Raw genomic sequence first — 24,753 nt, forward strand, 5'->3', positions numbered from 1 at the left:
GAGGGGGCAGGGCAGTGAAGGTAGAACATCAGGTACTCTAAAGGGAAGCACAAATAGTAATAAATGTGCTGGATAAGATGATCTTAGAATTAAATTTCATCTCTGGAATTCTTTATCCTATAAAATTAGCTTAAATGGAATCTGTCCCCATTGAAGCTTTGACGGTTGCCAGTTTTATCTTAAGTGTTGAATTTCTCAATCTATTATAAGGGAGACCTGTCAGGATTTGCATCTTTTTAGTCTTTATTCAAACCCAAGGTCATTCCTTATTTGTAGTTATCAAAAACCCAACATAAAGGTAATTGAGCAGTCTGCCATCCAGATGCAGGCTTCCAAAAGAGCTGAGACTTGGCTTTCACCACAGGAATTCCCCCTATTTTTAGAAATAAATGCTCCATCGCTTTCTCTCCTTCCTCTGTATAAACATATACATGCACCCATGCATTTAAAATCTTTGGAAGGAAAGATCGCAAGCATCGCAAGCATAACAAATGGTAATTGAGACCAGTCGAAGCACAGGAGGACAGCAATCCTGAGCCCGGTTCTTCCTACTCTGCTGCCCTGTAAATGAATCCTCAGCACGTGCTACTTAACAAATGTGTTGCATCTATGAACAGCAGAATATTGTAAGCTTAATCTCAGATTGTCTGTAGCCTTAATTTCCCATAGAACTTTCTGCAGTGATAGAAATATATACTGTCCAGTGTAGATTTAAGCTGTTGAAATGTGGCTAGTGTGAATGAGGACTTGAATTTTGAATTATATAGAACTTTAATTGATTTAAGTTTAAATTGCTACTTGTGGCTAGTTGGCTACCATGTTGGACAGCATGGCTCTATAAGAATAATTTCAAGAAGTTAGGTTACCTAGATAATTGGAGATCCTGTGGCCTTTTTAGAACCACTAGATGCTCTGGCAATAATATTGACTTTGTTGGGTTTTTTGTTTATTTAGAAGCGTTTTTTTAAAAAGCATTTCTTGAGCATCTGCTTATTCAAAAGTTGATGCCAATGCAAATTTGAATGACACAGCTTCTGTCTTTAAGAGCTCTAGCCAGGGATTTGACATTTACTATACTGTTAAGTACAGTGTGAAAAGTACCACTATAGAAGCATATAATGTGATGTGGGGGACACAAGGTATAGCATGACTCTTCACAAAGGTCAGGGAAGATTTCTCAGAAGAACTTAATGCTTGAGCTAAAATCTTAAAGAAGAGTTTGAGGGATCCCTGGGTGGCGCAGCGGTTTGGCGCCTGCCTTTGGCCCAGGGCGTGATCCTGGAGACCCGGGATCGAATCCCACATCGGGCTTCCGGTGCATGGAGCCTGCTTCTCCCTCTGCCTGTGTCTCTGCCTCTCTCTCTCTCTCTCTGTGACTATCATAAATAAATAAAAATTAAAAAAAAATAAAAAAGAGGAGTTTGAAATATATATATATTTTTTGCCTCTGTTCTTTCTGTGTTCTATACAAACAGATTTCTGGGTTATTTGTAGAGTATCTGTTGTCATTTTAGGGCCAGTTTTCTCCCTGGCTTTCCTTTGTTTCCTGTGACCTCTCAATTTAAGCCCAAGGATATAAGGTTCCCCCCCCCACCCTCCAGCCCTGCTGCCTTTAACACCTCTTTTCTTCCTACAGTGCTCTGTGAAAAGCTGCATCACTGCCTTCCATGTCACCTGTGCCTTTGAGCACAGCCTAGAGATGAAGACCATCCTAGATGAGGGAGATGAAGTGAAGTTCAAGTCATACTGCCTCAAGCACAGCCAAAATAGGCAGAAACTCGGGGAGGCTGAGTACCCCCTACACAGGGCCGCAGAGCAGAGTCAGGCCAAAAATGAGAAAACCAGCCTGCGGGCACAGAAGCTTCGGGAGCTGGAGGAGGAGTTCTATTCCCTGGTCCGTGTTGAAGATGTGGCTGCAGAGCTGGGGCTGCCAACACTAGCCGTGGACTTTATCTATAACTACTGGAAACTGAAGCGGAAAAGTAACTTCAACAAGCCATTATTTCCTCCAAAGCAGGATGAAGAAAATGGCCTGGTGCAGCCAAAAGAAGAGAGTATTCACACTCGCATGAGAATGTTTATGCATCTACGGCAAGACCTAGAGAGGGTAAGGTGATCAGCTCTGGCTACTGTTTAGGTCTAGGTCTGCATAAAAATGGAGGCCCTCTTCCAGTTTGTCATTTTCTAAAGGTCAGCTCATTTATACTGTGGGCTTCTGTGTCCTTGCTTATCTTCTGATTACACCCTGGCCCCAAACGTTAGACTCTGTTTACATTTTTGGCAGGCACTTTCTGTCTTTTTTTTTTAAGATTTTATTTATTTATTCATGAGAGACACAGAAAGAGAGAGGCAGAGACACAGGCAGAGGGAAAAGCAGGCTCCATGCAGGAAACCTGATGTGGGACTCGATCCTGGAACTCCGGGATCACACCCCGAGCTGAAGGCAGACGCCCAGCCGCTGAGCCACCCAGGCAAACTTTGGCAGGCACTTTCAAGGGACTTGGAGGGCCCTCGTTTATATGCTATATGAGCCTTAAATCTGAAAGAAATTTTCATGTGGCTTACTTTTTATTCACCGTTGAGCCTAAATTGGATCAGCTATATTTTACTGACACATAAGACTATGGGCTGAAGAAAGAATGAATTTCGTTGAGGAAAGAACTAGATCAGAGTTTCTTAAACTTGGCACTGCTAACATTCTGGCTGGATAGTTCTTTGTTGTAGGGGACTGTCCTTTGTTGTGGGGGATACTGTTAGATGCTTAGCAGCATCCCTGGCCTCTACCCAATAGCAAATACCCACACACACACATACAACATACCCACTGTGACAACCAAAAATGGTTCCACATTACCAAATGCCTCCTGGGAGGTCAAAATCGCCTCTGGTTAAGAGACTCTACACCAGATAAGTCCATTTAACTCACTTATTTAAAGATAAATTAGGCCCTGTGTTTACCCTAGAGAATTTTATAATCAAGTATAATTATAGAGATGGCTTGTTTTTCTCTCTGCTACCAGAATTTGGAAGGGAATAGATTTGGCTCACTTTGTGAGCAAATTTAACTCACACATCTATAGCACTTACTATGTGGCAACACTGTTCTAAGCATTTCATAAATATTCACTCATTTAATCCTAACATGCCTGTGAAGAAAGTACTATTGTTTAGCCCTTTTTACAGAGCAATAAACTGGGGCACAGAAAGGTGGGGTGATTTGTCTAGGTGGGATGGGGAGTATGGGAGCATGAGGATTGCACCCTTGTGGCTGAGATTTGGCCAAGCTAGAGGTGTAAACAAAAAAGCCACTTTCAGTCTTTCCAGCAGACCTTTATCCTGCTGGTCCAGTACTCGTTAGAAAATTGTACTGGGGGGATCCCTGGGTGGCTCAGCGATTTAGCACCTGCCTTTGGCCCAGGGTGCAATCCTGGAGTCCCAGGATCGAGTCCCACATCAGGCTCCCTGCATGGAGCCTGCTTCTCCCTCTGCCTGTGTCTCCGCCTCTCTCTCTCTCTCTCTCTCTCTCTCTCTCTCTCTCTCTCTCTCTCTGTACTCTCATGAATAAATAAATAAAATCTTTAAAATAAAAAAAAAGAAAATTGTACTGGATCCAGCATCCCCATTGTTTTATACAGGGATCTAAAGGGAAGGCCACAGTGTTAAACCATCACTCGGTCTTCCTCAGTTGGCTGTGCAGATAAACGTTGCGCGCATCACACTGCAGGGAGAGTAGGTTTCAGGGAGTGGCTTAGGAGCGTTTTGCTTGTGCTGCTGATTGATATGGGAACCATGATCCCACGACTGATCGTGCTACATGAATTCCTTTACAGTGGCTCTGTCTTTTGTGTTCTGTCTTCTCTCTTCAGCCACCCCTGTACCTCACTTAATTTTAGTTGTCTTAATTTTAGCTAAAAAATTTCAATTGTCAGGTTTCTATAACATGGCAAAAATCTCTATTTGCTGTATGTTGGGCTTTCAGGTCCGAAATCTGTGTTACATGATAAGCAGACGAGAGAAACTGAAATTATCACAAAACAAACTACAGGAACAGATCTTCGGTTTGCAAGTCCAGCTTGCTAACCAGGAAATGGCTGCAGGTAACTTTATATTAAAGATGTCCTAATATAGACTCTGGTTATATCCTATTTTAACAATTTTAATTTTATGTCAGTTGTTTTACTTAAAAATCTTGTAACATTCTTGTCAAATATCTCATTTGCTCTAGTCCAACCCTAATACAACATGGCCCATTTCAGTGTTGACTCATGAGGCAAGAAATCCCAAGGTAGAGTTGGGGGACTTGCAGGTGTAGGGCAGATAATCTAGGTGTCAGACAGATATTAAGGGCCATTAGTGAAAACCATGAAATTATTCCATAATCATCAGATTCATTTAGAAATCAGTAGGATAAGACCTAATCCTAGTTTCCAGAAAACGTTTAATTCCAAGGTTAAACAAACCCTTAGCCAATAGTTAGGAGATATAGGTTCTGTCTTTGTACTAATATTTGTTGAAGACCTACTGTGGACTAAGAAGTGAGCTAGGAAGTAGAGCAGTCAGCAAGACAAAATCCCTGCCTATAAGGTGTGCTGCCCGCTTGGTGAGAGAGACAGGTGAGCATAATTACAGTGCCCTAAACATGGGGAGCTTGGCTGCAATGACAGTCATATTCAGTGACATTTGTAACCTCCCTATATCTCATTTAACACAGAGGTTGGTGGCAGAGCCTGGGCAACCAGGAGTCACTATGCAGGGTGCACAGAATCCAGCTCCAGCTAAGGGCCAGCCATAGAGTAAGAGAGACACCCAGAAGTGAGGTGTCAGGTAGGCATCAAAGGCTCTGGGGTGTTTGCAATTATCAAGGGTCACAGCAGAATGGGATAGCAGAAAGGAGCAGGGCTGCTCAGTCACAAAGGCACCATGACAAACAAGACCAGGAAAACCAAAGGATAGCGAGGAGGGCCCCTGCTTGCTGAGGAGACTGGCCCCAGATGTGGCTTCTGATTGGTGGGAACCAGCCCCATAAATGCTTGTAGTGTCAGTGGGTGGCAGCCCCGGGTAGAGATGGGAGCTGTGAGTATTCAACATGTACCCTTAGGGAATGTGTGGTGCCCAGGCCCCTACTAGTTGTCCTCTTGTGGGCAAAGGTCAAGTCCCTGTGCAAGAAGAAATTGTTTGGTAGTGCTTTTTAAATTTCAGAGTACTCAAAATAATAGAGAAAGGAAGATCTGTTCTAAATATGATTGTAGGATGATATAACCAGGTAACTGATTGCCAGTACTCCCCAGGCCAACCCCCATAGCAGGCCATGGGCAGGACTGTTGTGATTCTTTTCTGCTGGCCTTGCCACTACAAAACCTTCTCCATACCTCCACGATAGTCATTCACTGTCAGGAAATTATTTTAGGTTAAGGACATAAAACACATGGGAACCACCCACTACCATTCCTACTATTGTCAGGTTAAAACACACATTCACATACTCTTCCTCCACCAAAACCTATGCTGTGTTCTTGACTTGCTTTAGGAAGGACAGAAGAGATTAGAGGGTAGGATCTGAAATGTCTAAGGCATGTCCTAAGTGCTATACAGTACCCACACATGCACACACACAGACACACACAGAAGGGGAGACTCTGTTCTAAGCCATTGCTATTGGCATGCTTTTCAGAAATGGAGGGGGCAGAGATGGGGATATAGGAGGTGGCACGCTAGTCTTTGTGACCATTTTACAGACTGGGAGAGTATAGGTGAAGAGGCTGAGAGACACATAACAAACTGAGGGGGGCACTTGACGGGATGAGCACTGGGTGTTATTCTGTATGTTGGCAGATTGAACACCAATAAAAAATTTTTTGGATTTAATATAAAAAAAAACCAGTGGCATTGTTGAGTTTTCCACCTGTAGTACTCCCCACCCAACCTCTATCTCAGCTCCCTTCAGCTTCTATGCCACCATGATGTACATGCATATCAAAGACAGGGGCTTGTTAGACATTTGGAAGAGCGGGTGTGTGAACTCACTGTGCCATAATGAGCATGTACACTGTTATTTAAATCGGTTGTTAAGATGAATCTTTCCTTTTGATCACAGGACTTCCTTTGACAAGTGCACTAGAAAACTCATTGTTTAACCCACCACCAAGAATTACCTTAAAGTTAAAAATGCCCAAATCAGCTCCAGAAGACTGCCAAAACAGCTCCACAGAGCCTGATCATGGACCCCCATCTCCTGCCAGCAGCTCCCCTGTTCACGGTGTAAGGAGCATGCAGGTGCCTCAGGAGCCACTAGAAATGAGAACGAAATCGTACCCGAGACATTCACTAGAGAGCAAGAGTAACCGTCTGCTGGCCAGTCTCAGCCATCCTCGGAGTGAAACAAAGGATCCCAGTCCTGCATGGAGAACTCCATCTCCGGAGTTCTATCACGGGCAATCACTGGGAAAGCCTCTGGTCCTTCAGGCTGCCCTGCATGGACAGTCTTCCATTGGGAATGGGAAAAGTCAGTCTACCTCCAAGCTTGCCAAATCCAATGGCCTGGAGGGCAACTGGTCTGGAGATATCACCCAAAAAGACAGCTCAAGTGAGACGTTCTGTGACCAGGAGTCCATACTCAGCTCCCACTTGGCCAGTCAGGGCACCTTTAGAAAATCTACCGTGGAACAGTTTAGCAGGTCCTTTAAGGAGACCACCAACAGATGGCCGAGGACCATGGAAGATCTCCAGTGTTATATGAAACCAACCAAGAATATTAACCCCAAGGAGCAGCTCTGGGGCAAGCAGCTTGTCAAGCGGTCTGCAGGGAGAGCTTCATATCAGGAAAATGATGGGTATTGCCCAGATTTGGAGCTGAGTGATTCAGAAGCAGAAAGTGATGGGAATAAAGAGAAAGTTAGGGTAAGAAGAGTTAGCTCTGACAGGGAGAATCCTTCCCATGACTCTCGACGAGATTGTCATGGTAAAAGCAAGACACATCCTGTTTCCCACAGTTCAACGCAAAGGTGATCAGAAACCTCCAAGAATAGCTTAATCTTTGCCTTTGCCCCATACATTGGGGAAAGCCACACACACCAAAAGGATTTCTAGCATATGTTAGGAGGAGTTGTAGTGAAAAGAATAAAATGTTTCCATAGTAAATTGGCTTGCAGTTTTTGAAACCATTTAAGTCTACTTTTCACAAGCACATTAAAGAATTACAGATTGTCCGAAAGTTTTTCTGCCAGAGGCTGTTGAGAACAGCTAGGCCTAGAGTACTTGCTTCAGTAAATACTCTGGGACAGCTCTCCAGTCACATTAACACATTGATGCACATACATATTCAGAGTCCTTGCATCGTTAATGGATATGCAAGAGACCATGATTATCAGACACTAAAACTACTTATCTTTTGAAGCTACAGCATGTGACTCCCAGAGCTCCTGTCTGTAGGGAGTTCCTAACTCCATTGGTATCTGGAAACCCCACTTCAGGGAGAGACCAGAGACCACATCTCAGATACTGTGAGACTCACTACCCTCTTCCTTTGCTCTGCATAAGGTTGAGCTCCTTTCGCAGTATCTTACCTTACCAAGTCAATACTCCTAATGCTTATGAGTGTCCAGGGCCTGTTCCTAGACTTGCTTGTTAGGAACGCACTTGTAACCACTTCACCCATCTAACAAGCATAAAAGGCTAACTTGCGGATAGTGTTTACAGAGGTACAAAAAAAGTACTACTTCTAAGGAAAATGCTCTGATTCTCGCAATTTAAGCATTTGTGAAGGATCCCAGAGCCTTTCCCAAAGTGAGACCAATTCTGGGGGATTTGTACCAGGTCAGGGTTTTTGTGTTATTGTTTTCAAATCAGTTTGACTTAAATAAGTTTGGCTGACAGTTTTTGTATACCTGCTTTAATGTTTATAAAAATTTTTATTGAGGTATAATTAAAATATAGTAAAATGCACAGAGGTTAAGTATTCTTACCTGCTTTAATTTTGAAACAGATTTTTATTGTCAAACAGAATTTGAAAGCATGTGTTTAACACATGGATATAATTTAGCTTTGTACCAACTTTGAATCCAAGGCAATTTCCCAAACAAAAAGGCTGGAGCCATTTTTCAGAAGTTGCTTATACCCTGTTCCCAAACTATCAGCCTTGATTGATTTCTGGGAGGAAGAGAATAATTACATTTGGGGGGGCAGATAAAACATGTCTGCTTCCCATTTAAAGAAGGGGAAAATGTTACAGTTTTTAAAATGTGAAGCTGACTATAGTTCTCTGCTCTCTTTTCTTCTTAGCCTTAAATTAATATTCTCTTCTAGTTTGGGAAACTGTAGTGGGAAGTTTCAGACAAGAGAGGCCACTTTTAGAGTTTTAACATTGCCTACTGGTGAACAAACAGCCCAGCTGCAGTAGGCGTGGGTCAGGCGAGGCAGGCCGGGGCTCTTCCTCTCGCTACGGACAAGGGAAACTCCAGTTTTCCTTTCCCTGCTTTGGTTCCTGTAGCCTTGTTAGTGGGTTCCATGGCTTTTGTTTGTTCTTCCTCTTTGGAAAACTGTATTTTGCCTCCCCTTTGGCCCACACCTTGAAAATGTTTCTTTTATTGCCTGTGTACGTGTGTGAACACGCCATCGCATGTGTGGTAGGTGTCCTGTGTTTTGTTCGGATGGAAACGGCTATGGATTATCCAAATGAGGAGAACAGTTTCTCCTGGGGATACACTAGGTTTCTGTGCTTTTTCTCTTGAGTTCTGCCCCAGGGGGAAGTAAATTTGACACCTTGCCAGTAATAAAATTATAATAGAGCTGTGTGATAAAAACTCCTTCTGCACAAGGCCAGTGCCATAGCCTGTGTCCCTTCATGCCTTTCGATTCAGAGTGAGTGGGAGGAAAAGCAAACATTGAAAAAGTGCTTCAGCCAAATTCCATATGTAATGCCATTGGGAGAGTATTGACTAAAGTAATTGCAGTCAGGGAAATATAGTTGTAATATTTTTACAAGATTTTCCTAAGTAAATGAAGGAGCCTTCAGTTCTGTAAATTACAATTGCCCCAAAATGTATTTGCTACATTTTGCTGTTGTTTGAAGTATTACCTCTTAACCTTTTGTTAATTTTTTTTCATTTTGTCTTATATAGTCCAGTTTTCCAAGATAAACTCAGTCTTTTTTCAAATGTCACCTTTTTACCAATACTTTTTCATTAAATTATGAAAACTGCTAACTACTGTCAGTGTGGTAATTTCTTAATTTGGCATATGGGTTTTAGAAAATCTTACATCTGTTCCTTTTATATTTAAAAATCTTACTCATTGAACCACACAGATGGTGGGGGGAAAGGACAGAGCGGGAGGAGGAGGAATTGAAGGTTTAGAGGCACAGATTGATGATTCATGTCAATTACCAGGGACCAAAGAGAATTCTGGGGCCTTGAACTCTACCCCAAAATCATGATTTCATCAGGCTAGTAAGACAAAACTTAGCATCATCATTTAAAAATCACCATAGAAATGGATCCTATCTAAAGTCACACAGTCCAAAAGGATTAGATCAGGCATCACTTAAATATACACTCTTTACAGAATGCGTTCTATTTGGAGGATGTGAGCATAGTAATGTAATATGGGTTTTGTAGTGTCATGGCGGAGGGACTCTGAGGGCATTATAAACATTTTCATTATGGTTGAGAAATGTACTTACTAAGGGTCATTGGGTAAATCAGTAGTGAAGATAGTTAATAGCTAAGGTGATTTCCTCCCCCTTCTCCCCGCCCCTCCTTGGCCACCTTTTCTTTCTCCCTTTCACCCTTCGTCTCATTAATGGCTCTTTTTTAAGGTAGGTTTATTTATTTATTTATTTATTTATTTATTTATTTATTTATTTATTTATTTATTCATGAGAGACACAGAGAGTCATAGGCAGAGGGAGAAACAGACTCCCTGTGGGGAGCCCAATGCAGGACTCTATCCCAGCACCCCGGGATCATGCCGTGAGCCAAAGGCAGACGCTCAACCACTGAGCTACTCAGGTGCCCCAGTGGCTAACTCTTGATTCACTACATTGTTAGGTAAGATGTTGGAGAACCAAAACTACAAATGTACCCTTTTGTTGTAGCCAAGAAAAGCTGGCTTTATACCAATGTCTATATTGCCAATGGAAGATGAAATCTTTGTTGAAGAAACTTTTAAATTCAGAGAATAAACCAGATGACACAGTCCTGGGTTGTTGTTTTTTTTTTCCCCCTCCTGGGCTTTACAATCTTCAGCATGTTTGCTGACCCTTGAGAATTGAGAAAAAGCACTTGATAGGAGTAAAACCTTACCACTGAGCAACTTCCATGTGATATTTTCCAAAAATGTATCTTATTTATGATAAGCATTTATTAGATTTTCACAGCATTAATTCAACTGTTTTTCAGGTTTTATGGAAAGCCACAACCGTGGGTTGATGTTTTTACAAAATAACTTTGGAGTTGATAAAGGCCCGCCCTGAGGCTGTCTCTCCTACGCAGGGCTCTGTAACACTCAGCCCTGTTTAAAGGAGGCTTCTGTGAACTCAGTTAATGTAACCTCGTGGACTGGAACAAACTGTACGGCCGGAAGCTGTGGGGATAGTTGTCCTTGAAGGGAGTGGAGGTGGGGAAGGCTCAAGACCCAGACTGGTGTCCCCTGCTCTGTTCGCCACTGGTGAGTTCTTCTACCTGTAGGTCCCTATAAAGAGATCAGTTGTCCAGATAATCGGAGCATTTCTCACCTTGTCACGTGGGTTTGGGTGTGAGCATTCCAGCCCTGAGGCCTGCACACCCCAAGCTTCCTTCCCTTCCAGTCCACGCACTGCGCCTCCCGGCCCACCTTGTCAGTGTCATTGCCGCTAGAGGGGATGTCAGGTGGTGAATCAGCTGGAAAGGCACCGCTGGGCTGACTAAGCTGTGCTCCGTACAGCCGAGTTACCTGAGCGCGGAAACCATTTGCAGAACCACCTTTCAGCCCACATTACTTTACCTTCCAAAGTCTTGCCGTGCAGTAATGAAGCCACTTCCATAGATCACACCGGGAAACGGGTCTCGTTATTTTATAGTCCTTTCTCACATGATGAAAAAACTTCAAGCTAAGAATTGCTGACATTTTGAAAATGAATAACCTCATCGAATTAATCACGTCAGCTTCAAGAAAGACACTTTGGAAGGGACAGTTAGCATTTCAGACCTTTTGGCTGCTTAGGGGAGAACATGTTAGGTACTTAGTCCTGCTCCAGATAGGCCTGGCACGTGTACCAGAGTTCTGGGGACAGACTTCTTTCCACTCTAACTCTCCCTTCTTGACTCTCTAAGACAGGATCTCTGGATAACTCTGCCCCCTCCTTCCTCCAGCCCTGCAGACTGGTGGCCATAGAGGGTAAAACCAGTGGCGTTCACAATGCTCTTGGCTGTCTGCAGTCCTGTGGCCACTTGCCAGTTTTTTCTGTCATATTTTCCCACAGGGATAACCATGAGCAAGACCAAACAGGGCCGCCTACATCTCAGGGGCAGACTTTGTGCCAGTGTCCCTGTCCTCCCTCCCTCCAAGATGGACTGGGAAGTACACTGGCAAAGACCAGGCTAAAAGACAGTTTTAACACAACTACTTAGATCCCTTAGGGAAGCCAACCGAGACCAATACCCTTGGTAGGACAGTCCAGGAAACTTTTGGGGGGCCAGTCAAGCCTTCAAATACTAAGAATGGCAATATTCATTGAGCCCTTCCTCTGCGTCAGGCCCTCTGCTAATTAAGCCTTTTACATGAACATGAACAACCTTTTATTTAGTTCTCATGACAACCATATGAAAGTGATACTACTAGCTCTATTTGATGCATTTCAAAACAGGTCAGGTGGTTAAGACCGTTACTCAAGTTTCCACAGCTAGTAAATAGCAGGATTGAGATGAAAACCTGTGAGGTCACCTCTACAGCTCTTACTCGTGGTCACTTTGCTGGACTCTGTGCCCCAAGCCTTCTCTAAGAGTTCCTGCTCAGCTTCTCCCTGAAGAAAGCAACCCGAGTTAGGGTTTAATCCCATAAGTCCTGTACCACTGATCCCTGCCATCCTGGACAGAGATGACTGGACCAGAATTAGTCATCTGACACAGAAGCAAATGGTTCAGAGGTTCATGTCCAGAGACCAAGATAATTCACACACATCTGGACAGGACAGGTCTCGCGGTAGAGCTAGGACCTGGTCCGCATGGCTGTTCTAGCCTGTAACTAAATGTGGTAGGCTAACCAATGGCTCCCCAACGCTGCCCACAGCTGCATCCCTAAAACCTGCTGCTGTGTTACTTTCCATGGTAAAAGGAACTTTGCAGATATAATAAAGGTAAAGGAACTGAGATGGAGAGATTGTCCTTGATGATCCAAATGGGACCAACCAGTATCATCACAAGGGTAATTATAAGAGGGAGGCAGCAGGATCAGCAGTAGTAGGGGATGTTACAGTGGAAGCAAGTGGTTGCAGTGATGCTGAGAAAGGCCATGAGACAAAGAACACAGGTGGCCCCTAGAAACTAAGAAAGGAAAGGAATCCCCTCCTAAGGTCTCCAGAAAGAACCTAGCCCTGCCTACGCCATGATTATAGACTTCTGACAAACAGAACTATAAGAGTATAAATCTGTGTTGCTTTAACCCACCAAATTTAATTTGTGACAGTAGAAATAAACAAATACACTAGGAATAGAGCAAGTGCTCCTCACTCTTTCAGAGGAGCATCTCTCTTTCCCAAAGGGCCCACCTGGGATATGGCTGACCATTCTAGGTTGCTCCTATGCTTTCTTTCCTAGTTGAAACGCTTTCTGGGGGCACCTGGGTGGCTCAGTTGGTTAAATGTCTGCCTTCGGCTCAGGTCATGATCCAGGGGTCCTGGGATCGAGTCCCACGTGGGGGTCCCTGCTTAGCAGGGGACCTGCTTCTCCCTCTGCCTTTCCCCCTGCCCATTCTCTCTCTCTCTCTCTCTCTCTCTCTCTCTCTCTCTCAAATAAATAAAAAATGTTTTAAATAATATTTTAAAAAAGAGATGCTTTCTGAAAATGGAAAATAGTGGGTTTTTTCTACCAATAAGATCCTCCCCTGTAGAAATTAGTTTTATATTCTCTGCCTCCCCATACTTTTTCCAAGGGAGCCTTTTGTACTTCTCAGGTAGCCTTGAGGTAATCTTCCATGGGCCTGATTGATCCACTGTGGCTGAATCTGGCACTGCCTGAGTAGCTGCCATAGGTTTGACTGTCCCTGTTGTCTGAAAAGCTGTTGTAAGGAAGTGGAAATCTCTGAATGTCACCCTGGTGGGGAGGTGATAGAAGGCAGGTGGGGCTCATCATGAGGAATGATGCTCTAATTATCAGAACTTCCTAGAAGGAAGTGGGTAGCTTGGAGAGTTAGAGAATTCTTGAAGATCCCAGACCCCTGAGCAGAGCTTGGGGATTAAAGAATGAAACTCTCTGCTGCCTATAAGAAACTCACTTTTAAACATAGGTTAAAACTAAGGGAATGGTAAAAGATACCTGGTAACATTAACCAATAGAAAGCTAGGATGGCTATATCACCACCACGCAAGGGCAAATTCTTCAAGAGAACATAAAAATCCTAGGTGTTTATGCACCTATTAACAGCTTCAAAATACATTAAGGAGAAAATGAGAGAACTGCAAGGAAAAATGCACAAACCAACAATTATAGTTTATAACTAATAGAACAAGTACACACAAAATAAGTAAGAACACAGAAGATTTGAGGGGCACCTGGGTGGCTCAGTCAAACATCTGCCTTCAGCTCAGGTCATGATCTCAGGGTCCTGGAATCAAATCTTGCTACTCAGCAAAGAGTCTGCTTGTCCCTGTCCCTTGGCCCCTCCCTCCCTCCCGCTCGTGCTCTCTCTCTCTCTCTCTCTCTCCCTCGCTCACTCTCTCTCAAACAAATAAATAAAATCTTTTAAAAAAGAACAGAAGATTTGAAGAAAACTATCAACCATCCAGATTTAATTGACATTTACTACTCTATCCCGCAAGAGCACAATACACATCCTTTCTTCAAATGTAAATGGTATATTTACCAAGATAGGCCATTAAACAAGTCTTAGTAAATTTAAAAAGATTCAGGTCAAAGTATGGTTCTCTAATCACAATGGAGTGAATTTAGAAATCAGGAACAGAAACATCTGTGGAAAATTGCAATCATTGGAAACTAAACAAACTTCTAAATAACACACGAATCAAAGAACTGATATAGGAAATTACAAAGTATTTTGAACCGAATTAAAAGAAAACAAACCATGCAATTTGTGGGATGGCACTAAAGCAGTACCTTGGAGAAATTTTATAGCACTAAATGCCTATATTAGAAAAGAGGGGTCTCAAGTCAGTGATTGCACCTTTTTCTTCTTAATAAAACTAAAAATAGGAAATGAAATCCAAAGTAGAAGAAAGGAAATATTAAAGGTCAAAGCTGAAATCAGTGAAACAGAAAAGAAAATCATTGAAACCAAAAGCTGGATCTTTGAGAAGATAAGTAAAATAAAATTGATAAATCTCTAGTGAGACTGACTAGGAGCCCCAATTGATAAATCTCTAGTGAGACTGACTAGGAGCCCCAATAAGGGAATATTATTAACAAACTTATGCCATGGAACACCTGGGTGGCTCAGCAGTTGAGCGTTTGCCTTTGGCTCAGGACGTGATCCTGGGATCTGGGATCGAGTCCTGCATCAGGCTTCCTGCAAGGAGCCTGCTTCTCCCTCTGCCCAGATCTCTACCTCTCTCCTCTCTGTTTCTCATGAATTAATAAATAAATCTTTAAAAAAAACTTATGCCAGTAAATTCAACAACAAAAATGAAATGGACACAGTCCCTCAAAGACACAAACTACCAGTGCACATTCTAGAAAAAAATAGATAACCTGAAAACCTTTTTATTCTTAAATACATTTGGGTTAAAAGTTTTCTTATGAAGAAAACTCTGAGCCCAAATGACTCTACTGGAAAATCCTAACAGACATTTAAAGAATAATACCGGGCAACCTGGGTGGCTCAGCGGTTTAGCACTGCCCTCGGCCCAGGGCGTGATCCTGGAGACCCGGGATCGAGTCCCATGTCGGGCTCCCTGCGTGGAGCCTGCTTCTCCCTCTGCCTGTGTCTCTGCCTCTGTGTGTGTGTGTGTGTGTGTGTGTGTGTGTGTGTCTCATGAATAAATAAAATCTTTAAAAAAAATAAAGAATAATACCAATTCTACACAAACTCTTCCCTGATGCCAAAACCACACAGACATAATAAGAAAACTATAGGCCAATATCCTTCATAAAAATAGATGCAAAAATTCTTAGAACTTTAACAAATTGAATCCAATAACATGTCAAAAAGAAAATACATCAAGACTGTCTTAGCTTGGGCTGCTTCAACAAAAAAAAACTATAGACTGGCTAGCTAGAACAAGAGAAATTTGTTTCTCACACTCTGGAAGCTGAAAAGTCCAAGATAGAGGTGCCATTAGACTCCTGTCTGGTGAGGGCTCACTTCCTCGTTTATAGACAGCTGCCTTCTCAATGTGTTCTCACATAGCCTTTCTTTGGTGCATAGTTAGAGAAAGAGAGAGAGAGAGTTCTCTTTTCCTCAAATAAGGGTATGAACCCCATGATGAGGGTCCCACCATCATGGCCTAATCTAAACCTCATTATCTCCCAAGGGTCCCACCTCCAAATACCATAACATTGGAGGCTAGGACTTCAACATATGAACTTGGGGGAACATAAACATTCAGTCCATAGCAATAACCAAGTGGGATTTATCTCAGAAGTGAAAGGTTTATTTAATATTCAATAAACAATCAATATAATTCATCATATCTCCAGGATACATAAAAAGCATTTGACAAAATCCAGTATCTATTCCTGATAATAATGCTTAGCAAACTAAACATAGAAGGGAACTTCCTGAACCAGATAAAAGATATCTATGAAAAACCCACAGCTAACATTGTATTTAATGGTGAAAAATAATATTTTCCCTCTACAATCAGGAATAAGACAAGAATGTTACTACTTTTCATCAACATTATACTAGAATTTCTAGTCAGTACAATAAAGCAAGAAAAAAGACATGAAAGGAATCCTGATTAAAAATGAAGAAATATAACTCTCTTTGTTTTCAGATGACATGATTGCCCATGTAGAAAAAAAAAAAAACAGGCAGCTGGGTGGCTAGATGGCTAAGCATCTGCCTTCGGCTCAGGTACTGATCCCAGAGTCCTGGGATTGAGTCCTGCATTGGGCTCCTGCTCAGTGGGGATTCTACTTCTCCCTCTGTCTCTGCCTCCCTCTTTCTCTCTGTCTCTCTGTCTCTCTGACTCATAAATAAATAAAATCTTTAATAAATACATAAACCTACCAGAACTAATAAGTGAGTAGAGCAAGGCTGCAGGATAAGAGGTCAATTTACAAAAATCTATTGTATTTTATATACTGGCAAGGAACAATCAGAAATTGAAATTTTAAAAATAATACCATTTAAGTTAGTACCAAAAAATGTGAAATTCATAGGTATTTTTTAAGGCCTTATTTTTTTTATTATTCATTTATGATAGTCATACAGAGAGAGAGAGAGAGAGAGGCAGAGACACAGGCAGAGGGAGAAGCAGGCTCCATGCACCAGGAGCCCGACGTGGGATTTGATCCTGGGTCTCCAGGATCGCACCCTGGGCCAAAGGCAGGCGCCAAACCGCTGCGCCACCCAGGGATCCCCCGAAATTCATAGGTATTAATCTGACAAAAGATATGAAAGACCTGTTCAATGGCATCAATAAAACATTTCCAAGAGAAATATAAGACCTAAATAAATGGAGAGATATACCATGTTCATGGATCAGAAGGCTCAATATTAAGATGTCAGTTATCCCCAAGTTGGTCAATGCAATTCCAATCAAAATCATACCAACTTCTTGGGGTGGGAATTGACAAACCAAATTTTAAAATCATATGAAAGTGCAAAGGACCTAGGGTTGGCGAAACACTTAGAACAAAAAGAATGAAGCTAAAAGACTGACACTACCTGATTTCATTCTTGAAGTGGTAATCAAAAAAAGTGTGGTATTGGTGTAGAGATAGACATATAGATCAATGGAATAGAATGAATTCAGAAATAGAACCACACATACATGCCAACTGATTTTCAACAAAAGCACACAGCAATTTAGTGCAAAGTAGATTGTCTTTAACAATCCTCTTCCCACAAAGTGTACTGGAATGACTGGATATCCATATAGTAAAAAATAGACCTTCAATCCATACCTCCCCCCATATATAAAACTAATTTAAAAATGGGTCAAAAGGCAGCCTGGGTGGCTCAGCAGTTTAGCGCCGCCTTCAGCCCAGGGTGTGATCCTGGAGACCTGGGTTCGAGCTCATGTCAGGCTCCCTGCATGGAGCCTGCTTCTCCTTGTCTCTGTCTCTGTCTCTGTCTCTCTCTTTCTCTCTCTCTCTCAGTGTGTGTGTGTGTGTGTGTGTGTGTGTCTCATGAATAAATAAAATCTTAAAAAAATAAAAAAATAAAAATGGGTCAAAGACCTGGCTGCCTGGATGGCTCATTCGATTAAGTTTGCAACTCTTGATTTCGACTCAGTCCATGATCTCAGGGTTGTGGGATCATGCCCTGCCTGATGTGAGACCAGGCATGGAGCCTACTTAAGATCCTCTCTCTTCCTCTCCATCTGTCTCTCTCACACTCCCTCTCTTTAAAAAAAAAAATGGGTCAAAGACCTAAATTTAAAACCTAAAACTATAAAGTTTCTAGACAAAACACAGAAAACCTTTAGGATCCTGGTTAGGCAAACATTTCTTTGATATGACACCAAGAGTACTTTCCATAAAAGAACATTGGTAAATTTGACTTTATTAAAATCAAAACTGTTTTTTTTAAAGATTTTATTTATTCACTCATGAGAGACAGAGAGGCAGAGATGTGGGCAAAGGGAGAAGCAGGTTCCCTGTGGGGAGCCCAATGCAGGACTTGATCCCAGGACCCCGGGATCACAACCTGAGCCAAAAGCAGATGCTCAACCACTGAGCTACCCAGGCACTCCAAAAACTACTGCTTTTTGAAAGACACACTGTTAATAGGATGAAAAGAGAAGTCACAGACTGGGAGAAAAGATTTGCCAATCATTTATATGATAAAGGCTTCGTATCCAAAATATTTCAAGAATCCTCACAACATAACAACAAGAAAATAACCTAATTTTTTTAAATGAGCAATCTCAACAGGCACTTTGGTGAAGATATATGAATGACAAATATTCACGTGAGAAGAGGCTCAACACTCATTAGGGAAATGCAAATTAAAACCACAATGAGATACCACTACATACCTATTAGAATGGCTAAAATTTAAAAGGCTCACCATACCAAGTGATGGTGAGGACATCTAGGAAGTGGAACTCTGATACAAGGGCAATGAGGATGTAAAATGACACAACCACTTGGGAAAACAGTCCAGAAGCTTTCTACAAAGTTAAATGTACATCTACATAAGACCCAGCCATTCTGTTCCTAAATATTCGCTCAAGAGAAATGAAAGCAAATTTTTATATAACGACTAGTACATGAATGTTCATAGAAGCTTTGTTTGTGATAGCCCAAAACTGGAGACAACTCAAATGTCCAGCAACCGTCGGATGGATAGACAAATGGTATTTACATGCAGTGGAATATCTCTTAGAAATAAAAGGGGTGGCTCAGTGGATTAGCGCTGCTTTCAGCCCAGGGTGTGATCCTGGAGACCCGGGATCGAGTCCCACGTCAGGACCCCTGCATGGAGCCTGCTTCTCCCTCTGCCTGTGTCTCTGCCTCTCTCTGTGTGTGTCTCTCATGAATAAATAAATAAATCTTTAAAAAAGGAAAAGAAAGTACTTCCAATCCTAGGTTCTAGTTTATTCCAAGCTGAAGTGACTAATTATCACGAGGGCCTCGTACACCTCCAGCTTTATCACCAACAGGTCCAAGCTGCATTTTCAAAACACCCACCCAGCAGCCTCTGCATGACTCAAACCTGAAAGTCTGGTTTTCTCTCAAAACTGCCCTTGAGCCTCAATGGAAAAGACTTTATCGGGCGCTGTTAGCAACCGACACAGCAATAAAACTCCAAGGCACTGACACTTCGGTTGTGTCTCCCAACTTAAAAGATACACATCACTGGATCCTGACTACTAGATGGCCATTCCACTGGGACACTAAATGCGACTCTTAGGAACTTCCAGAAACCACTGACTACAGAAGGAGACAGCTTATGCCCCAAGGTTCATTTTCTGATTTGTCAGCAGCCTCTTCCTTCCCTCGACCCTACCACAGTCGTCTTGCTATTCTTGTACTTGACACTCCCCCATAACCGACTAAAAGGCTCCTTTGCAGGTTCTTCCTTATCTTGTCCTGTGACTTTTGTCCCTCAGTGATCTCCTGCTTAAGAAAAAAGGAACCTGGGACACCTGGGTGGCTCAGTGGTTGAGCGTCTGCCTTCGGCCCAGGGCATAATCCTGGAGTACTGGGATGGAGTCTCACGTTGGGTTCCCTGCAGGGAGTCTGCTGCTCCCTCTGTTTATGTCTCTGCCTCTCTCTGTGTCTCTCATGAATAAATAAATAGAATCTTTAAAAAAGAAAAAAAACCTGATAAGTTTTTCTCAGACCAGAGCTGCCGCTCTGAATTTAACTGTGGACAAAAATTTAATCATTCTTCCTTTAAATGTACCTCTAAGAGACATCTGGGTGGCTCAGTGGTTGAGCGTCTGCCTTCAGCTCAGGTCATAATCCTAGGTCCTGGGATCCCTGTGGGGAGCCTGCTTCTCCCTCTGCCTATGTCTCTGGATCTCTGTCTGTGTCTCTCACGAATAAATAAATAAAATCTTTAGAAAAGATGTACCTTTAAAGAAGGTTCATCCATCCCAAACTTTGGTCACATAACAAGTGACCTCACATCAGCAGAATGCTTCTTCCAAGGTCATCACGGTGCTGTCAGCAAAAGCTAGCCACCAGGAGTGGGGACTCAGGTGGGGTCTGTGCCAGGGCCACAGTACTCTGTTCTCATCAGAAACCCTTGTCTCAGGAACCGCTTAACCCCACCACTCACGTTATTGGAGGGGACATTTCAAGGGACATACAATTAGCTCATGCCAAATGATACTCATACGCCCAATAGAGTCTGTGCCCCATTACGATACCATCGCCTATGTGGCCATCAGATGTACATCCACCTGCTACACGTGAACTTAACTGCATATTTGGGATAATTCTTAGAAACTTTCAAACAACTTTTGAAGGTACCAGCCCTCCTGTGGAACATTTATCCCTGAAAAGAAGAGGCAGGCACGGGTGAGTCTGGATAACTCCCGGGAGAAGTAGCTGCTGACTCTTCATGCACGCTCTGTGAGCTGGAGTCTGCAAAATAGTGAAAAGGTGGTTCAAAACCTGTCTCTGACCTCATCAGATGCCAGAAATGACACGGTTTCTACTCAGAAGTCCCCCACCCCCCGCCCGCTGCCAAAACCAGTTTACATTCATTAGCCAGAGTTGTCATGAGGAAACTCATAACCTTCAATTTCCTGTTAGCTAGCCAAGGGGGAGTTTATGCTTCAGCAAACACTTCTTGCTGCACTCATATAAGGGTCAAGGAGAATAATTTATTTTTTTAAGTTTTTATTTATTTATTTAAGTAGTCTCTGCACCCAACATGGGGCTTGAACTCACCACCCCAAGATCAAGAGATGCACACTCCACCAAATGAGCCAGTCAGGAGCCCCCAAGTAGAACAAATTCTGATCAGGCTAAAAGAAAAGGCCATCTGATTCTCTACAAGATACCAGCTGGGCTTTGGGACATATTTCCCTGGCCTGAGTTTGGTCTGTCTCCAGGGTCTATTACAAGGACTAATCATCATCTTGTTTCTGGTAACTGCCTGTGGTGCATTTGGCCGATGTATTCTGTCCAGAGTCTTAAATGCCACTGTCCAGCCCTTGTCACCTCAGGAGATTCAACAACAACTCATTCTGCAATGGAGAGGAGAGACGAGCCCTAACCCTACTACGGACAACTTCCTCTGAGCCAACTCCAGGTCAGCAAAATCCTGGCAGTGGTGATGATCAGAATATAGACTCGCATCCTGTGGCCTGACTTCATCTGATCTTGGATGAAAGAGGGGAGTGAGAAAGAAACGCAGCCCCTGACATACAAGAGCTGGCCTGGAACTCACAGCAAGGCTTTGGTATTCTCCCATTGAACATGAACAATTTCACAGATCTCCAACAACAGACAAGACTTCTCTGTGTCCATCATGGAGCAAGACAAAAACAAGACTAACAAACATCAGTCCAAATCGCCAAAATGGGGACGCCTGGGTGGCTCAGTGGTTAAGTATCTGCCTTCGGCCCAGGGCGTGATCCCAGAGTCCCGGGATCGAGTCCCATGTCGGGCTCCCTGCATGGAGCCTGCTTCTCCCTCTGCCTGTGTCTCTGCCTCTCTCTGTGTGTGTGTCTCTCATGAATAAATAAAATAAAATCTTTAAAAAAAATCCCCAAAATGACCAAACATCGCCCTCTCCTAGCTCCTATGAATGGGTGTTGCTTCTTTATCAATCACTCCATCCTCCTCACCTTCTTAACAAGAATTAAGATATCCAATCATAAAACTACCCCACTCCCTGACAGCCTTCAGTCCTTGTACTCACCCCAAAATCACCTAACACAAAGCCAAGTCCTATAATAGGTTCTAACACCTTCTAACCAAGACATCCCACGGTTCCCCCATGCTGTGAATTCTCTCTTCTTTTGAGGAGTCAGTGAACCCAGATTTGTTGGACTAGAGGTGATCTTTGGGGGAGGGTTGTTTTTGTTTTGTTTTAAAGATTTTTTTTGAGAGGGAGACAGAGAGAAAGAGAACATGAGCAGGGAAAGGAAGAAGCAGACCCCCCTGCTGATCAGGGAGCCCCATGTGGGGCTCGATCTCAGGACCCTGAGGTCATGATCATGACCTAAGCCAAAGGCAGACGCTTAACCAACTGAGCCACCCAGGTGTCCCTGGAGGTGATCTTTGAATGAAGGGGTTTATATCATAATAAAAGGTCCAAGACTTACTCTGAGAGTTCCTGATGTAGCAGGAGAGACAAACCAACAGTTTTAAGTCAATGTGGTGAATATCATAATAAAACATAAAGACAGGATGCTATAAGAGCCACAGGTCAGAGCCAGGGCAATCAGTGAAAGCTTCCTGGTGGACAGGACACTAGGCTAACTCTCAGGTAGGAGCGAGCCCAGTGCAGAGGTAGAGGTTGTATTAGTGGGAGGAGTAAAGTGTTGTAGGCAGAAGGAGTAGCAAATTCAGATGAAAGAAGCAGAAAGAGTACATGGCTAGACCATCACTGAGGTCAAGAAGGAACCTCCAACAGGTTTAAGGGGCTTTCTATGCTCTTGGGTATGAATAAATTATATTTTATTATAAAGATTCAATGAGCACATACAGTGACCAAAGTTAACAAATGGACATCATTTGCCTCCAGATGCTATGGAGGATACAGCATCACTTTTGCAGTATTGCCAAAAAAGGCATAACCTGAATTAACCATGAGGAAAAATCAAATCATCCCAAATTAAGGAACATTCTACGTTTTATTTATTTTTTAAAAGATTTTGTTTATTTATTCATGAGAGGCACACACAGAGAGAGAGAGAGAGAGATAGCAGAGACACAGGCAGAGGGAGAAGCAGGCTCTATGCTGGGAGCCCGACGTGGGACTCGATCCCGGGTCTCCAGGATCAGGCCCTGGGCTGAAGGTGGCACTAAACCGCTGAGCCACCCGGGCTGCTCACATTCTACATTTTAAACTCCAAAACTGTCAATGTCATGAAACAAAGGCTAAGGAGCTACTCAAGATTAAAGGAGAATAAGCACAGCTAAATGCAAAGCTTTCTCCTGGGTTGCATTTGAGAATGGAATACTTTCTTTCCTTTTGTTATAAGAGACATCAGTGGGACAATCAATGAAACTCAGCTAGATAATATTGTATCAGTGTTAATCACCCAATCTTGATAATTATGCTGTGGTTATATAAAAGAATGTCCCTTTTTTCAGGACATGCATAACAAAAGATTTAGAGGTAACAGAGCATCATGTCTGCACCTTACTCTCAAACCATTAAATAAATATAGCCATATGGGTGCCTGGCTGGTTCGGTCAGTAGAGCGCTGGGAGTTCAAGCCATATGTAGGATGTAGAGATTACTTTAAAAAATTAAAAATCAAGAAAAATAAAAATATATTTACATTTATATGTAAACGAGAAAGACAAAGCAACAGTAGACTGTTAACATTTGAGAAATCTAGGTAAAGAATACTCAGGAATCTTTACGGTATTTTTGCAACTCTTCTGTAACACTGACATTTTTTCAAAATAAAGTTATCTCTTCCCTACAAAAAAAGGGGGGGCATGTAATTGAAGAGCCTCTATGTGTCAGTACTATGGTGGGCCCTGTGGAGGTGAGGATGAATGCAAATTATCCCTGCCCTTCAGGACTCATGATCTAGTGGGTCATTTTGGCAGCAGATCCAAAGGGGTAAGGCAAGCCCTCTAGGTTGCTGACAACAATCAACAATCTGCACAAGAAGCGGGGAGGCCTGAATCAATGAAGGAAGTGCCAACATAGTCGGAAGGGCATTGGAGGGACAATTTCTATGGCCTGGTGGCTAGCTGGACTTGAAGTCGGGACCAAGAGAAGTCTAGCAGGGTGTCTGGGCTTCTCACAAAGTCTGTTGGAGGGACCAGGGTCACATTCCCAGGCTCATGGAGAATAATGTGATTGGTTTTGGACAGCTCAGTGGTGCGAGTGAGTAGAGCATCTGAACCCCAGGCCTGTCGTTTTTGGGGAGAGCTCTGGGCTGAGATAGCTTGGGGCATTGTCAGCATTAAGGTGGTGGAAGAAGCCGTGTGATGGGAAGAGGGCAAAAACAGAACTCCAGGGAAGCCTCTGGAGATCAAAGTCCCATTCTCTGCCCCACTTAAGAATGTACCCTTCAAGTTCTTATTTTTCTTATTTTATATTATGTTATGTTATTATTTGAGAGAGGGGGGTGGGGGAGAGGGGCAAAGGGAGAGGGAGACGGAGAAGCAGACTCCACGATGATCGATCTCACAACCCTGAGATCATGACCTGAGCTGAAATAAGAATCAAGGCTCAGCTGACTGACCCCCCCCCCCGGGAGGCCCCAAGGTCTTATTTCTCTGCTGCAGGTTTGGCCTATTTGCCAGATTTCTCCCAGCTTAACACAAGACTTTGGGAGCCTCCTCACTCTGTAGACTGTTTTCCCATCTGTAAATGGGGACATGGGAAAGTAGTTGTCTTTTCTCTTCTTTTATAAAGATTTTATTTATTTATTCATGAGAGACACAGAAAGAGAGGCAGAGACATAAGCAGAGGGAGAACCAGGCTTCCTGCAGAGAGCCTGTTGTGGTACTCGATCCCAGGACCCCAGGATCACACCCCCAGCTGAAGGCAGATGCTCAACCACTGAGCCACCCAGGTGCCCCATGGGAGAGTAGTTGTCTTAAACATCTCCCAGGGGGAAGGCAAAATCATTGAGGCCCTAAGTGCCAGTTACTCTGTTACTATCCTGAGACTTTGAGCTGAGATTGCTCCAAACATCTCCAGGCTGCCTAGAGCCCTGGGTCTTTGGAGCTTGATCTCTGGCCTTTCCTCCTCAGTGAATTAAAGGGAACTGGAATGCCACAGTGA

General features: G+C 43.1%; 2 protein-coding genes across 4 annotated transcripts in view; both read left to right on the forward strand.

The window, feature by feature from the left end:
• JADE3 (jade family PHD finger 3) overlaps positions 1 to 9,152 on the forward strand; it is a 134,110-nt gene extending 124,958 nt beyond the window's left edge. For 2 of the 3 annotated variants that reach the window (XM_055339096.1, XM_055339095.1), the window contains exons 9-11: positions 1,637 to 2,107; positions 3,980 to 4,097; positions 6,095 to 9,152. In XM_055339096.1, the coding sequence (XP_055195071.1) occupies positions 1,637 to 2,107; positions 3,980 to 4,097; positions 6,095 to 7,005 (1,500 nt within the window). In that variant the 3' untranslated portion in view covers positions 7,006 to 9,152. The remainder of the gene's footprint in view (positions 1 to 1,636; positions 2,108 to 3,979; positions 4,098 to 6,094) is intronic. The other variant, XM_055339097.1, reaches the window with a different exon arrangement.
• Positions 9,153 to 10,643: 1,491 nt separating this feature from the next.
• The window catches only part of RGN (regucalcin), a 32,497-nt gene continuing 18,387 nt past the window's right edge, over positions 10,644 to 24,753 (forward strand). The window contains exon 1 of the mRNA XM_055338335.1: positions 10,644 to 10,662. The gene's annotated coding sequence lies outside the window, so the exon portion shown is untranslated. The remainder of the gene's footprint in view (positions 10,663 to 24,753) is intronic.

The sequence above is a fragment of the Nyctereutes procyonoides genome, unplaced genomic scaffold (assembly GCF_905146905.1).
Source record: "Nyctereutes procyonoides isolate TBG_1078 unplaced genomic scaffold, NYPRO_anot_genome, whole genome shotgun sequence".
NCBI classification, from domain to species: domain Eukaryota; kingdom Metazoa; phylum Chordata; class Mammalia; order Carnivora; family Canidae; genus Nyctereutes; species Nyctereutes procyonoides.